Genomic DNA, 16,528 nt, shown 5'->3' on the forward strand with positions numbered 1-16,528 from the left:
GATTCCAGATTATACATGCTTTGGTGCTGCTTTGGACCGCTTTAGGCCTTATTGTTCGAGTAGATTCCAGATTATACATGCTTTGGTACTGCTTTGGACCCCTTTAGGCCTTATTGTTCGAGCAGATTCCAGATTATACATGCTTTGGTGCTGCTTTGGACCGGTTTAGGCCTTATTGTTAGAGTAGATTCCAGATTATACATGCTTTGGTACTGCTTTGGACAATTTAGGCCATATTGTTAGAGTAGATTCCAGATTATACATGCTTTGGTACTGCTTTGGACCGCTTTAGGCCTTATTGTTTGAGTAGATTCCAGATTATACATGCTTTGGTGCTGCTTTGGACCGCTTTAGGCCTTATTGTTGTAGTAGATTCCAGATTATACATGCTTTGGTACAGCTTTGGACCGCTTTAGGCCTTATTGTTCGAGCAGATTCCAGATTATACATGCTTTGGTACTGCTTTGGACCCCTTTAGGCCTTATTGTTCGAGCAGATTCCAGATTATACATGCTTTGGTGCTGCTTTGGACCGGTTTAGGCCTTATTGTTAGAGTAGATTCCAGATTATACATGCTTTGGTACTGCTTTGGACCACTTTAGGCCTTATTGTTGTAGTAGATTCCAGATTATACATGCTTTGGTACTGCTTTGGACCGCTTTAGGCCTTATTGTTTGAGTAGATTCCAGATTATACATGCTTTGGTGCTGCTTTGGACCGCTTTAGGCCTTATTGTTGTAGTAGATTCCAGATTATACATGCTTTGGTACAGCTTTGGACCGCTTTAGGCCTTATTGTTCGAGCAGATTCCAGATTATACATGCTTTGGTACTGCTTTGGACCGCTTTAGGCCATATTGTTCGAGTAGATTCCAGATTATACATGCTTTGGTGCTGCTTTGGACCGGTTTAGGCCTTATTGTTAGAGTAGATTCCAGATTATACATGCTTTGGTACTGCTTTGGACAATTTAGGCCATATTGTTCGAGTAGATTCCAGATTATACATGCTTTGGTGCTGCTTTGGACCGGTTTAGGCCTTATTGTTAGAGTAGATTCCAGATTATACATGCTTTGGTACTGCTTTGGACCGCTTTAGGCCTTATTGTTTGAGTAGATTCCAGATTATACATGCTTTGGTACTGCTTTGGTACTGCTTTGGACCGGTTTAGGCCTTATTGTTGTAGTAGATTCCAGATTATACATGCTTTGGTACTGCTTTGGACTGGTTTAGGCCTTATTGTTGTAGTAGATTCCAGATTATACATGCTTTGGTACAGCTTTGGACCGCTTTAGGCCTTATTGTTCGAGCAGATTCCAGATTATACATGCTTTGGTACTGCTTTGGACCGCTTTAGGCCATATTGTTCGAGTAGATTCCAGATTATACATGCTTTGGTGGTGCTTTGGACCGGTTTAGGCCTTATTGTTAGAGTAGATTCCAGATTATACATGCTTTGGTACTGCTTTGGACCGGTTTAGGCCTTATTGTTCGAGCAGATTCCAGATTATACATGCTTTGGTACTGCTTTGGACCGCTTTAGGCCATATTGTTCGAGTAGATTCCAGATTATACATGCTTTGGTACTGCTTTGGACAATTTAGGCCATATTGTTAGAGTAGATTCCAGATTATACATGCTTTGGTGCTGCTTTGGACCGCTTTAGGCCTTATTGTTGTAGTAGATTCCAGATTATACATGCTTTGGTACTGCTTTGGACCGCTTTAGGCCTTATTGTTTGAGTAGATTCCAGATTATACATGCTTTGGTGCTGCTTTGGACCGGTTTAGGCCTTATTGTTCGATTAGATTCCAGATTATACATGCTTTGGTTCTGCTTTGGACCGCTTTAGGCCTTATTGTTTGAGTAGATTCCAGATTATACATGCTTTGGTACTGCTTTGGACCGCTTTAGGCCTTATTGTTTAAGCAGATTCCAGATTATACATGCTTTGGTACTGCTTTGGACCGGTTTAGGCCATATTGTTCGAGCAGATTCCAGATTATACATGCTTTGGTGCTGCTTTGGACCACTTTAGGCCTTATTGTTTGAGTAGATTCCAGATTATACATGCTTTGGTACTGCTTTGGACCACTTTAGGCCTTATTGTTTGAGTAGATTCCAGATTATACATGCTTTGGTGCTGCTTTGGACCACTTTAGGCCATATTGTTCGAGCAGATTCCAGATTATACATGCTTTGGTACTGCTTTGGACCACTTTAGGCCTTATTGTTTGAGTAGATTCCAGATTATACATGCTTTGGTACTGCTTTGGACCGCTTTAGGCCATATTGTTTGAGTAGATTCCAGATTATACATGCTTTGGTACTGCTTTGGACCGCTTTCGGCCTTATTGTTGTAGTAGATTCCAGATTATACATGCTTTGGTACTATTTGGACCGCTTTAGGCCTTATTGTTTGAGTAGATTCCAGATTATACATGCTTTGGTACTGCTTTGGACCACTTTAGGCCTTATTGTTTGAGTAGATTCCAGATTATACATGCTTTGGTACTGCTTTGGACCGCTTTAGGCCATATTGTTTGAGTAGATTCCAGATTATACATGCTTTGGTACTGCTTTGGACCGCTTTAGGCCTTATTGTTGTAGTAGATTCCAGATTATACATGCTTTGGTACTGCTTTGGACCGGTTTAGGCCATATTGTTCGAGTAGATTCCAGATTATACATGCTTTGGTACTGCTTTGGACCGCTTTAGGCCATATTGTTCGAGTAGATTCCAGATTATACATGCTTTGGTACTGCTTTGGACCGCTTTAGGCCTTATTGTTCGAGTAGATTCCAGATTATACATGCTTTGGTACTGCTTTGGACTGGTTTAGGCCATATTGTTCGAGTAGATTCCAGATTATACATGTTTTGGTACTGCTTTGGACCGCTTTAGACCATAATGTTTGAGTAGATTCCAGATTATACATATTTTGGTACTGCTTTGGACCGCTTTAGGCCTTATTGTTAGAGCAGATTCCAGATTATACATGCTTTGGTACTGCTTTGGACCGCTTTAGGCCTTATTGTTCGAGCAGATTCCAGATTATACATGCTTTGGTACTGCTTTGGACCGCTTTAGGCCTTATTGTTCGAGTGGATTCCAGATTATACATGCTTTGGTACTGCTTTGGACTGGTTTAGGCCATATTGTTCGAGTAGATTCCAGATTATACATGCTTTGGTACTGCTTTGGACCGCTTTAGGCCATATTGTTTGAGTAGATTCCAGATTATACATGCTTTGGTACTGCTTTGGACCGCTTTAGGCCTCATTGTTCGAGTAGATTCCAGATTATACATGTTTTGGTACTGCTTTGGACCGGTTTAGGCCAAATTGTTTGAGCAGATTCCAGATTATACATGCTTTGGTGCTGCTTTGGACCGCTTTAGGCCATATAGTTTGAGCAGATTCCAGATTATACATGCTTTGGTGCTGCTTTGGACCGCTTTAGGCCATATAGTTTGAGCAGATTCCAGATTATACATGCTTTGGTACTGCTTTGGACCGCTTTAGGCCATATTGTTTGAGCAGATTCCAGATTATACATGCTTTGGTGCTGCTTTGGACCGGTTTAGGCCAAATTGTTCGAGCAGATTCCAGATTATACATGCTTTGGTACTTTTAGTGTAATTTTAACTACTTTCACATGAAGTCATGTTTCATTCTCATCTTTTTCGCTGCCTGTTTTGTATCAATTTGTTCTGTAAAGAACTTCTTATGTTTTGCTGTAAATGTCTCTGCTCCGAGTCTCTGAGTCTCTGCTCTGAGTCTCTGCTCCGAGTCTCTCAGTCTCTGCTCTGAGTCTCTGAGTCTCTGCTCCGAGTCTCTGAGTCTCTGCTCTGAGTCTCTGAGTCTCTGCTCCGAGTCTCTGAGTCTCTGCTCTGAGTCTCTGAGTCTCTGCTCCGAGTCTCTGAGTCTCTGCTCTGAGTCTCTGAGTCTCTGCTCTGAGTCTCTGCTCTGAGTCTCTGCTCTGAGTCTCTGAGTCTCTGAGTCTCTGCTCTGAGTCTCTGAGTCTCTGCTCTGAGTCTCTGCTCTGAGTCTCTGAGTCTCTGCTCTGAGTCTCTGAGTCTCTGCTCTGAGTCTCTGCTCCATGTCTCTGAGTCTCTGCTCTGAGTCTCTGCTCTGAGTCTCTGCTCCGTGTCTCTGAGTCTCTGCTCTGAGTCTCTGAGTCTCTGCTCCGTGTCTCTGAGTCTCTGCTCTGAGTCTCTGCTCCATGTCTCTGAGTCTCTGCTCTGAGTCTCTGAGTCTCTGCTCTGAGTCTCTGCTCCATGTCTCTGAGTCTCTGCTCTGAGTCTCTGCTCTGAGTCTCTGCTCTGAGTCTCTGCTCCATGTCTCTGAGTCTCTGAGTCTCTGAGTCTCTGCTCTGAGTCTCTGGGTCTCTGCTCTGAGTCTCTGAGTCTCTGCTCTGAGTCTCTGCTCTGAGTCTCTGCTCCGTGTCTCTGAGTCTCTGAGTCTCTGCTCTGAGTCTCTGAGTCTCTGCTCTGAGTCTCTGCTCCGTGTCTCTGAGTCTCTGAGTCTCTGCTCTGAGTCTCTGCTCTGAGTCTCTGAGTCTCTGCTCTGAGTCTCTGAGTCTCTGCTCTGAGTCTCTGAGTCTCTGCTCTGAGTCTCTGCTCTGAGTCTCTGAGTCTCTGCTCTGAGTCTCTGAGTCTCTGAGTCTCTGCTCCGTGTCTCTGAGTCTCTGCTCTGAGTCTCTGAGTCTCTGCTCTGAGTCTCTGCTCTGAGTCTCTGAGTCTCTGCTTCATGTCTCTGAGTCTCTGCTCTGAGTCTCTGCTCTGAGTCTCTGCTCTGTGTCTCTGAGTCTCTGCTCCGAGTCTCTGAGTCTCTGAGTCTCTGCTCTGAGTCTCTGCTCTGAGTCTCTGAGTCTATGAGTCTCTGCTCTGAGTCTCTGCTCTGAGTCTCTGCTCTGAGTCTCTGAGTCTCTGAGTCTCTGAGTCTCTGCTCTGAGTCTCTGAGTCTCTGCTCTGAGTCTCTGCTCTGAGTCTCTGCTCTGAGTTTCTGAGTCTCTGCTCTGAGTCTCTGAGTCTCTGCTCTGAGTCTCTGCTCTGAGTCTCTGAGTCTCTGCTCTGAGTCTCTGAGTCTCTGCTCTGAGTCTCTGCTCCGTGTCTCTGAGTCTCTGCTCTGAGTCTCTGAGTCTCTGCTCCGAGTCTCTGAGTCTCTGCTCTGAGTCTCTGAGTCTCTGCTCCGTGTCTCTGAGTCTCTGCTCTGAGTCTCTGCTCCATGTCTCTGAGTCTCTGAGTCTCTGCTCTGAGTCTCTGAGTCTCTGCTCTGAGTCTCTGCTCCATGTCTCTGAGTCTCTGCTCTGAGTCTCTGCTCTGAGTCTCTGCTCTGAGTCTCTGCTCCATGTCTCTGGGTCTCTGCTCTGAGTCTCTGAGTCTCTGCTCTGAGTCTCTGCTCTGAGTCTCTGCTCCGTGTCTCTGAGTCTCTGAGTCTCTGCTCTGAGTCTCTGAGTCTCTGCTCTGAGTCTCTGCTCTGAGTCTCTGAGTCTCTGAGTCTCTGCTCCGTGTCTCTGAGTCTCTGCTCTGAGTCTCTGAGTCTCTGCTCTGAGTCTCTGCTCTGAGTCTCTGAGTCTCTGCTTCATGTCTCTGAGTCTCTGCTCTGAGTCTCTGCTCTGAGTCTCTGCTCTGTGTCTCTGAGTCTCTGCTCCGAGTCTCTGAGTCTCTGAGTCTGAGTCTCTGCTCTGAGTCTCTGAGTCTCTGAGTCTCTGCTCTGAGTCTCTGCTCTGAGTCTCTGCTCTGAGTCTCTGAGTCTCTGAGTGTCTGAGTCTCTGCTCTGAGTCTCTGAGTCTCTGCTCTGAGTCTCTGCTCTGAGTCTCTGAGTCTCTGCTCTGAGTTTCTGAGTCTCTGCTCTGAGTCTCTGAGTCTCTGCTCTGAGTCTCTGAGTCTCTGAGTCTCTGCTCTGAGTCTCTGAGTCTCTGAGTCTCTGCTCTGAGTCTCTGCTCTGAGTCTCTGAGTCTCTGCTCTGAGTCTCTGAGTCTCTGAGTCTCTGAGTCTCTGAGTCTCTGAGTCTCTGCTCTGAGTCTCTGAGTCTCTGAGTCTCTGCTCTGAGTCTCTGAGTCTCTGCTCTGAGTCTCTGAGTCTCTGCTCCGTTTTTCTGAGTCTCTGCTCTGAGTCTCTGAGTCTCTGAGTCTCTGCTCTGAGTCTTTGAGTCTCTGAGTCTCTGCTCTGAGTCTCTGAGTCTCTGCTCTGAGTCTCTGAGTCTCTGCTCTGAGTCTCTGAGTCTCTGAGTCTCTGCACTGAGTCTCTGAGTCTCTGCTCTGTGTCTCTGAGTCTCTGCTCTGAGTCTCTGAGTCTCTGAGTCTCTGCACTGAGTCTCTGAGTCTCTGCTCTGTGTCTCTGAGTCTCTGCTCTGAGTCTCTGAGTCTCTGCTCCGTTTTTCTGAGTCTCTGCTCTGAGTCTCTGAGTCTCTGAGTCTCTTCTCTGAGTCTCTGAGTCTCTGCTCCGTGTCTCTGAGTCTCTGAGTCTCTGCTCTGAGTCTCTGAGTCTCTGCTCTGTGTCTCTGAGTCTCTGCTCTGAGTCTCTGCTCTGAGTCTCTGAGTCTCTGTTCCAGTTCCTCGGTTTAGTCTTTTTATTGTACCTTTTTGTGACTTCTTGTCTTTGAGCTTAATTTTTCAGTTTTGGTTCTGTTGGTTTCTTGCTTCTTGTCATAGGGTTTGGGTTATTAACCCTTTTCATGTCACTTCTGCCAGATCACTGTTGTCCTCCTTCGTTAGTCTGTATGATTTTTCACTTTGTCATTAGTTTGTTTCACATGACTTTTGGTTCTAATTTCTTTCTTTTTATTAATTTGTATTCTTTTTACCCCTTCCTGTCCCCACCTCCTTCCTCTGGAAGTCCTGCGTTGGGGTCTTTAACCTCTAGTAAAATTCAAATAATAACATCCAGTTGGGCTCATGTTTCCCTACAATGACTAAATGTCCTGAGTTCAGCTGCATGTTTCTGTCTCTGAAGCGGTGCCACAGCCTCTCAGTGTGGATCTGAAGGACTAATGAGCTGAAAGTGTTGCTGCAGGGGAAAAGCTGTTGGAGGAAAAGAAGCATGAAGTGGAGCTGCTCGCTCTGCAGATCTGAAAGGTGTAAAACTTGTTCTTAAGTTCTGATTCTGATGAGCTGAGACGCTTTACTTCCTGTAACCGGCTCCCTGCCTCAGAGCTGGACAGAAACGAGTCCTTCTGCAACTTCCTGTGATGGTTCAACGCTGATGTTTGAGTTCTGGTTCCACAGCACTTCATGCCATTGTGTCAGATCTGTGGTTCTGAGAAACCTGGAGGTGGTCCTGCATGTTGAAATGTTTTAAAGAACTCTTATTGGACGTCTGTGAGCAGCAGCCATGATCAGAGCTGTGTGAAGGAAAGAGAAAGGACTCTGATAATGAAGTAATATTCTGTATTATCTCTGATATTTGAGATAATAAAGTAATATTCTGTATTATCTCTGATATTTGAGATAATAAAGTAATATTCTGTATTATCTCTGATATTTGAGATAACCTTCCTGTAACAATGGGATCAGATCCCGGCTGTTTCTGGAGAAGCGCCAGAAATGAAGCCTTTAAAACAGCGTTTTGTCTTCAGTTGCTTCAGACGCTGTGGGAAAAGTTCGCTGCTGCTGCTAATAACTGCAGGAAACTCCTGGAGGGCAGAGCCTGAGCTGCCTAAATGTCGACTTATTCCTGAAAACAAGACCCGTGGAGCATCAGTTAGTCTGGAGAGCTGCAGGGATCTCCTCCAGATCTGCTTTCTGAGTCCAACACTCTCTGTCCATCTGCTTCTCTCCTCCTCCTCCTCCTCCTCCTCTCTCAGATGGCCTGTTTTATCAGTTCTGCCTCAGGGAAGAGTTTTAGGAGGATATTGTCTGGAAACAGATCAGGCTGAGAGAAATGAGTGGGACGAGTGTAACTCATGGAACACAATCACACATGACAGCTGTGACAGCCTTCCTCCTCCTCCTCTTCTTCTCTTTGTTTTTAAAGTGTGTCTGTGTGGTCATCTGCAGAGCTGTGAGAGGACAGGAAAGAGGGGACAACAAGCAGCGTAACACCAGGCCAGAGACACCTGCTGAGAGGACAGGAAAGAGGTGACAACAAGCAGCGTAACACCAGGCCAGAGATACCTGCTGAGAGGACAGGAAAGAGGGGACAACAAGCAGCGTAACACCAGGCCAGAGACACCTGCTGAGAGGACAGGAAAGAGGGGACAACAAGCAGCGTAACACCAGGCCAGAGACACCTGCTGAGAGGACAGGAAAGAGGGGACAACAAGCAGCGTAACACCAGGCCAGAGATACCTGCTGAGAGGACAGGAAAAAGGGGACAACAAGCAGCGTAACACCAGGCCAGAGACACCTGCTGAGAGGACAGGAAAGAGGGGACAACAAGCAGCGTAACACCAGGCCAGAGACACCTGCTGAGAGGACAGGAAAGAGGGGACAACAAGCAGCGTAACACCAGGCCAGAGACACCTGCTGAGAGGACAGGAAAGAGGGGACAACAAGCAGCGTAACACCAGGCCAGAGACACCTGCTGAGAGGTCAGGAAAGAGGGGACAACAATCAGCGTAACACCAGGCCAGAGACACCTGCAGAGAGGACAGGAAAGAGGGGACAACAAGCAGCGTAACACCAGGCCAGAGACACCTGCAGAGAGGACAGGAAAGAGGTGACAACAAGCAGCGTAACACCAGGCCAGAGACACCTGCTGAGAGGACAGGAAAGAGGGGACAACAAGCAGCGTAACACCAGGCCAGAGACACCTGCAGAGAGGACAGGAAAGAGGGGACAACAATCAGCGTAACACCAGGCCAGAGACACCTGCAGAGAGGACAGGAAAGAGGGGACAACAAGCAGCGTAACACCAGGCCAGAGACACCTGCAGAGAGGACAGGAAAGAGGGGACAACAAGCAGCGTAACACCAGGCCAGAGACACCTGCTGAGAGGACAGGAAAGAGGGGACAACAAGCAGCGTAACACCAGGAAAGAGGGGACAACAAGCAGCGTAACACCAGGCCAGAGACACCTGCTGAGAGGACAGGAAAGAGGGGACAACAAACACCGTAACACCAGGCCAGAGACACCTGCTAATGATGATCTTAATAAAGAACAAACAGTCAGAGGCTTTTTAATGATCTGAAGACTTTTAGATGAACTACAGACATCAGCTGATGTCATCCTGGAAAATCTTTCTATTTCAGGGATGATTTTGATGAATAGTTTCTTCGTGGAGCTCATTTCATGTACAAAACAGTTCAAAGTGCTTTACAAAAAATAAAAGCATTGCAGCGGGGAGCAGAAAAAGTATTAAAATATGGAAAAGAATATAAAAAGAAGCAAATAAAATAATTAAAATGATAAAAAAAAGAAGCAACAGTTTGGATAAGTTAACAGATACTGAGCATACTGAGTGGAAGAAGCATTAAAAATACATAAAACAATATAAAAAGAAAGAAAGAAAATAATTAAAATGAAATTAAAATGATTAAAAATAAGCCACAGTCTTAGATAAATTAAAAAGATAGCGTGCAGATTTCATGCACAGACACATGAGAAAAGAAATGTTTTTAACCTGCATTTAAAAATGTCTCCATTTGGTGACAGTTTAATCTCTGGGTTAACCTAACCTAACCCTAACCCTATCTCTGGCAGTTTGTTCCACTTGTTTGCAGCATAGCAGCTAAATGCTGCTTCTCCAGGTTTATTCTGGACTCTGGACTGGACCAGCTGACCCGAGTCCTTGGATCTAAGAGCTCTGCTGGGTTTATATTCTCTGAACATATCACAGATTCTGGGATTTATAAACCATCAGTAGCTTTTAAATTCTATTCTGTGACTGACTGGAAGCCAGAGTAAAGACTTTAAAGCTGGTGTGATGTGTTCAGATCTCTGAGTCCTGGTTAAAACTCCAGCAGCAGCGTTCTGGATGAGCTGCAGATGTTTAATGCTCTTTTTGGGAAGTCCAGTTAAAAGACCATTACAGTAATGGAGTCTCCTGGAGATGAATGCGTGGATGAGTTTCTCCTGGTCTTTTTGGGAGAGAAAACCTTTAATTCTGTTGATGTTTCTGAGTTGGTAAAAAGCTGCCTTGGTGACAGCTTTGATGTGGTGCTGAAAGTCAGATCTGAGTCTATCAACACTCCAAGGTTACCAACTTGGTCAGTGATTGTAAGGGCCCAAGTCTCAAGGTATTTACCAGTGCTGATCCTCTTCTCTTTGCTACCAAACAGAATGATCTCAGTTTTGTCTTCATTTAATTGTAGAAAATTCTCTCTCATCCAGGAGTTTATTTCCTCCAGACTCTGACACAGTGCGTCTGCTGGGCTGCAGTCGTCTGGTGACAGAGACATAAAGCTGTGTATCATCTGCATAACTGTGATAATTCATGTTAAAGTTCTGGAATATCTGACCGAAAGGTAGCATATACACGTTAAACAGAAGAGGTCCAAGAATTGACCCCTGGGGGACTCCACAAGTCATGGCCACTCGCTCAGATTCATAGCTGCCAATTGTAACAAAATAACTTCTAAGTAGGACCTGAACCAGTTATGGACCGCTCCAGGAAGTCCAGCCCAGATTTCCAGCCTGTGCAACAGGATTCTGTGATCTACAGTATCAAACGCAGCGCTGAGATCCAACAGAACCAGGACTGAAACATACTCAGAGCCCAGTTTAACACTTTGAGCAGAGCTGTTTCAGTGCTGTGATGATGGCAGAAGCCTGATTGAAAGTTATCGAGTCTTTTACTTTCATTCAGAAAGTCGTTGAGCTGGTTAAATACAACTTTCTCTGTAATCATGGATATGAAAGAGAGGTTAGAGGCGGTTCTGTAGCTGTTTATCACAGAGTTCTCTTCTTTAGGAGTGGCTTAATGGCAGCTGTCTTTAGTGACTTGGGAAAAATGCCTGATGCCAGTGAGCTGTTAGCTAGGAGATCACTTTCTGCTGAGGTCAGCAGAAACAGAACAAAGTCAGAAATGTTCTGAAGCTTCAGAGGAACCAGTCTCTGTTTTAGGCTCAGAAACCTTCAAACTTCTGAGCCAGACAGGCTGTCAACATCTGCTTCGTGTTTCTTTTTCTCAGAGCAGGGATTGGTCAGGGGGCGGAGCTTAAGCAGCTCGGGGGCAGGTGAGGTTTCCAGGAGCCCCTAATCCTGCCTGTTTTTTGTCTTCCAGCAGCTGCTTTGGTTCTGGTCATGTCTGATTTCGGTTCTGTGACTTTAGGATAAAGTTATTGTGTTTCCAGCACCTGCCTCCTGCCTGAGTCTTGCATTTGGATCCACTTCTTTACTAGAACCATGACCAGGATCATCCTGTCTAAATGAGTCATTGTATGAGGATTAGTGGGTTACTCTATCCAGCCCAGAGCTGATGATCCGGTTTCATTGGATCGGGTCGAGCAGCACATCCCAGACGGACCCATCAGCTATACTGATTAAAAACTCATGAGTGGTTACTCAAAGCAGATTGATGAGACCAGCGAGTAGATCTCATCTCAGACGACAGCAGCGGGAGGCGTTAAAAGAACTTTATGAGCAAAGTTCTGAAAAGGCTGATTTCCTCAAACTCACCATCCTCAGAGTTTCAGGTTCGACTCAAACCCGAAACTCTGAGGTGATGCCGGAAGTGGCCCCTGATTTGGCAACGTTTGGCCTACGGTTGACCCCCGAAAGTGATTCGTTGCCGTGGTAACTGATGGTGGAAACATAACCTGGGCTGGAGTCAGAGACAGTTCTGGCTGCTGCTGTCATGTGATGCTGATCAGCTCCAGTTTATGAAGGTAACCATGACGACGAGCCACATCCAGCAGGTTTTAATAAGATTTGATCTTCCTGCTCATTTAAAAGTTGTACAGGTGTGTTTAACATCTGGTTAAGAGGAGTAATGGGAGGAGATGTGACGTCAGAACCTCTAAAGGGAGAAATCAGCTGGTGTGAGATTAGCTGTGAACCCCTAAACCTCTACATCCACTTTCTTTTTCTGCTTTAATAAATCTGCCTTCAGCATATTTCCCTTTAAAGGACACAAAGAGCCCAGAACCACAGAGCTGTGAGCCTCAGTGAGTTCTGATCCAGCTGGGAATCGTCAACAGAACTCTGAGAAGCTGTTAATGACCCTCCAGAGGGTCCGGAGCCACATGTTGGGACACGCTGGACTGATTCTGGCTCCGGGAGTTCGGACTCTGAGTCTGATGTTTGTAGCTCTGTGTCACAGATGATCAATCAGGGGACAATCAGCTCCGTGAGGCCCAGCGCACGCGGCAGGTTTGTCTCTCTGTGACGCGCGGGATTCTCCGGCGACACGCCCCCAACCGGCGCGAGGAGGAGGAGGAGGAGGAGGAGGAGGAGGAGGAGTGAGGCGGGTTTCCGCTTCTCTCCCCAGCAGCAGCAGCAGCACCTGTGTGCCGGAGAACCAGCCGCTGCACCTCCAGCCGAACATCCTCTGTGTCCGCCGGGGTTCGGCTCGGTTCGGTTCGGTTCGGCCCCGGAGGCTCGGGACAGCAGAGCCCGAGCGGAGCATGCCCTCTCCGGGTCCGAGTCTGGATCGCAGGATTATCGTGACGCGAGCAGAACTTGTTGCGGTGCCGACCCAGAGAGAGGAAAACACGCAGAGAAGGCGGGTTCTACCGGGTTCTACCGGGTCCACTTTAACGTGAGTTAGTTGAACGTTTCTGAAGCTTTTCAACGTCACAGAAGCGCTGATCAGCTGGAGGTTTGTTCGCGCGCGGACTCCGGAGCTGTGTTCTTTTCTTTTTCATTTTTTTGCGTTTTTACGCAGCGTTTCCGTGCGTAAAGACCTCCCGCGTGCATGAGCCGGAGGCTTTAGTTCCCCCTCTCGCCCCGGATGTCCCCCCGCTGCTCCGCGGCTCCCTGAACCCCCCCACCGAGCCTCCGCAGAGCTCCGGGAGCAGCATGGCTGCAGGAGTCGCAGCCTGGATGCCGTTCGCGCGCGCGGCGGCCATCGGGTGGATGCCGGTGGCCAGCGCGCCCATGCCGGTTCCCCCGAAGGAGAAGAAACGCGCGCGGGACGGGCTGATCATGCTGAACGTGAGCGGCACAAAGTTCCAGACGTGGCGGGACACGCTGGAGCGGTACCCGGACACGCTGCTGGGCAGCTCGGAGCGGGACTTCTTCTTCCACGAGGACAGCAACGAGTACTTCTTCGACCGCGACCCGGACATCTTCCGCCACATCCTCAACTTCTACCGCACCGGGAAGCTGCACTACGCGCGGCAGGAGTGCATCTCCGCGTACGACGAGGAGCTGGCGTTCTTCGGCATCATCCCGGAGATCATCGGGGACTGCTGCTACGAGGACTACAAGGACCGGCGGCGGGAGAACCAGGAGCGGATCCAGGACGACGAGGAGAGCGACCAGACCAACGAGCTGGTGTCCGCGGACCTGAGCTTCCGCGAGACCATGTGGCGCGCCTTCGAGAACCCGCACACCTCCACCATGGCGCTGGTCTTCTACTACGTCACCGGCTTCTTCATCGCGGTGTCGGTCATGGCCAACGTGGCGGAGACGGTGCCGTGCGGCGCCGCGCCGAACCACGTCAAGGTGCTGTCCTGCGGCGAGCGCTACGCGCTGGCCTTCTTCTGCCTGGACACCGCGTGCGTCATGATCTTCACGGTGGAGTACCTGCTGCGCCTCATGGTCGCGCCGAGCCGCTACAAGTTCGTCAAGAGCGTCATGAGCATCATCGACGTGGTGGCCATCATGCCGTACTACATCGGCCTGGTCATGACGGACAACGAGGACGTGAGCGGCGCCTTCGTCACGCTGCGCGTCTTCAGGGTCTTCAGGATTTTCAAGTTCTCGCGGCACTCGGCGGGACTTCGCATCCTGGGCTACACGCTGAAGAGCTGCGCGTCGGAGCTGGGCTTCCTGCTCTTCTCCCTCACCATGGCCATCATCATCTTCGCCACCGTCATGTTCTACGCCGAGAAAGGCTCGAGCGGGAGCAAGTTCACCAGCATTCCCGCCGCCTTCTGGTACACCATCGTCACCATGACAACGCTGGGGTAAGTGACGCGGAGTGTGGGCGTGTCTGGGGGCGGGGCGGTGGCTCCGAAAGTGGGCGGAGTCACTTTTAGTTTGAACATGTTGAAGTTTTTACTTGTGGGCTGTGAGGTCTGAAACCAGTAGAACCGGTAAAACCAGCAAAAACCGGTAAAACCAACAAAACCCAGTAGAACCGGTAAAACCTGTAAAAAAATAGACCCGGTAAAAACCAGTAGAAACGGTAAAAACAGCAAAAACCAGTAAAACCGGTAAAAACCAGTAAAAATAGAACCGGTACAAACCAGTAAAACCAGTAGAACCAGTTAAAAAAAACAGTAAAAACCGGTAAAACCGGTAAAAACCAGTAGAACCGGTAGAACCAGTAACAACCTATAAAACCGGTAGAACCGGTAAAAACCAGTAAAAAAGGTAGAACCGGTAAAAAATACCAGTAGAAACGGTAAAAACCAGTAAAAACCAGTAAAAACCGGTAAAACCAGTAAAAACCGGTTTAAAAAAAACAGTTAAAACCGGTAAAACCAGTAGAAACCGGTATAACCAGTAAAATCAGGTAAAGTCTGAGGTCCAGACCAGCCTCAGGTGGAGCTTTCAGCTGGGTGTCACCTGTTGGAGCTCAGATTTTGACCTTTCCTGACCTCTGTGGTGCTGTCACATGACCCCTGACACTGAATCATCTGAATCTTTCTGACATGTGACCAGCTGGAACCGGTTCAAACCCACACATTTAAGATCTGTGGACAAAGGGTCTGTAGTGTGATGCTGCTGGGATTTCTCAGAATAACCGTCATCAATAACAGATGAAATATAGAGTTATGAAGGTCACTAAAGGTAAATAAAGTGGTTTAAAACGCCCTGCTGGTGTTCTCATGCTGCATTCAAGTCCCGTTGGAGGTTCTGCTGTTTCCAGTTTCTGCTGTGATGGAGTCTCTCCCACACATCAGCTGGTGATTTCTGTCTATTATTATATCACTTTTATCAGAAGTGAGGATATAACACTACAGTCAGTTGGACATCCCTCTCCAAAAATTAGATTATACATGCCATCAAACTTCCTGGATGGACTTTACCTGCCCTTTATATGGACTTTACCTGTCCTTTATGTGGACTTTACCTGCCCTTTATATGGACTTTACCTGCCCTTTATATGGACTTTACCTGCCCTTTATATGGACTTTACCTGCCCTTTATGTGGACTTTACCTGCCCTTTATATGGACTTTACCTGTCCTTTATGTGGACTTTACCTGTCCTTTATATGGACTTTACCTGCCCTTTATGTGGACTTTACCTGCCCTTTATATGGACTTTACCTGTCCTTTATATGGACTTTACCTGCCCTTTATATGGACTTTACCTGTCCTTTATATGGACTTTACCTGTCCTTTATATGGACTTTACCTGCCCTTTATATGGACTTTACCTGCCCTTTATGTGGACTTTACCTGTCCTTTATATGGACTTTACCTGCCCTTTATATGGACTTTACCTGCCCTTTATGTGGACTTTACCTGCCCTTTATATGGACTTTACCTGCCCTTTATATGGACTTTACCTGTCCTTTATATGGACTTTACCTGCCCTTTATATGGACTTTACCTGTCCTTTATATGGACTTTACCTGCCCTTTATGTGGACTTTACCTGCCCTTTATGTGGACTTTACCTGTCCTTTATGTGGACTTTACCTGCCCTTTATATGGACTTTACCTGTCCTTTATGTGGACTTTACCTGCCCTTTATATGGACTTTACCTGCCCTTTATGTGGACTTTACCTGTCCTTTATATGGACTTTACCTGTCCTTTATGTGGACTTTACCTGCCCTTTATATGGACTTTACCTGCCCTTTATGTGGACTTTACCTGCCCTTTATATGGACTTTACCTGCCCTTTATGTGGACTTTACCTGCCCTTTATATGGACTTTACCTGCCCTTTATGTGGACTTTACCTGCCCTTTATATGGACTTTACCTGTCCTTTATATGGACTTTACCTGTCCTTTATGTGGACTTTACCTGCCCTTTATATGGACTTTACCTGCCCTTTATGTGGACTTTACCTGTCCTTTATATGGACTTTACCTGCCCTTTATATGGACTTTACCTGCCCTTTATGTGGACTTTACCTGTCCTTTATATGGACTTTACCTGTCCTTTATGTGGACTTTACCTGCCCTTTATATGGACTTTACCTGCCCTTTATGTGGACTTTACCTGCCCTTTATATGGACTTTACCTGCCCTTTATGTGGACTTTACCTGCCCTTTATATGGACTTTACCTGCCCTTTATATGGACTTTACCTGTCCTTTATGTGGACTTTACCTGCCCTTTATATGGACTTTACCTGCCCTTTATGTGGACTTTACCTGCCCTTTATATGGACTTTACCTGCCCTTTATGTGGACTTTACCTGCCCTTTATATGGACTTTACCTGCCCTTTATGTGGACTTTACCTGCCCTTTATATGGACTTTACCTGCCCTTTATATGGACTTTACCTGTCCTTTATGTG

General features: G+C 47.0%; 1 protein-coding gene across 1 annotated transcript in view; it reads left to right on the plus strand.

The window, feature by feature from the left end:
* The first annotated feature begins 12,367 nt into the window (after positions 1–12,367).
* The window catches only part of kcnd2 (potassium voltage-gated channel, Shal-related subfamily, member 2), a 142,651-nt gene continuing 138,490 nt past the window's right edge, over positions 12,368–16,528 (plus strand). The window contains exon 1 of the mRNA XM_072377576.1: positions 12,368–14,016. Within this exon, the coding sequence (XP_072233677.1) occupies positions 12,905–14,016 (1,112 nt within the window). The 5' untranslated portion in view covers positions 12,368–12,904. The remainder of the gene's footprint in view (positions 14,017–16,528) is intronic.

This window comes from Leuresthes tenuis, unplaced genomic scaffold, assembly GCF_036924035.1.
Source record: "Leuresthes tenuis unplaced genomic scaffold, fLeuTen1.0.hap1 SCAF_23, whole genome shotgun sequence".
Taxonomy (NCBI): domain Eukaryota; kingdom Metazoa; phylum Chordata; class Actinopteri; order Atheriniformes; family Atherinopsidae; genus Leuresthes; species Leuresthes tenuis.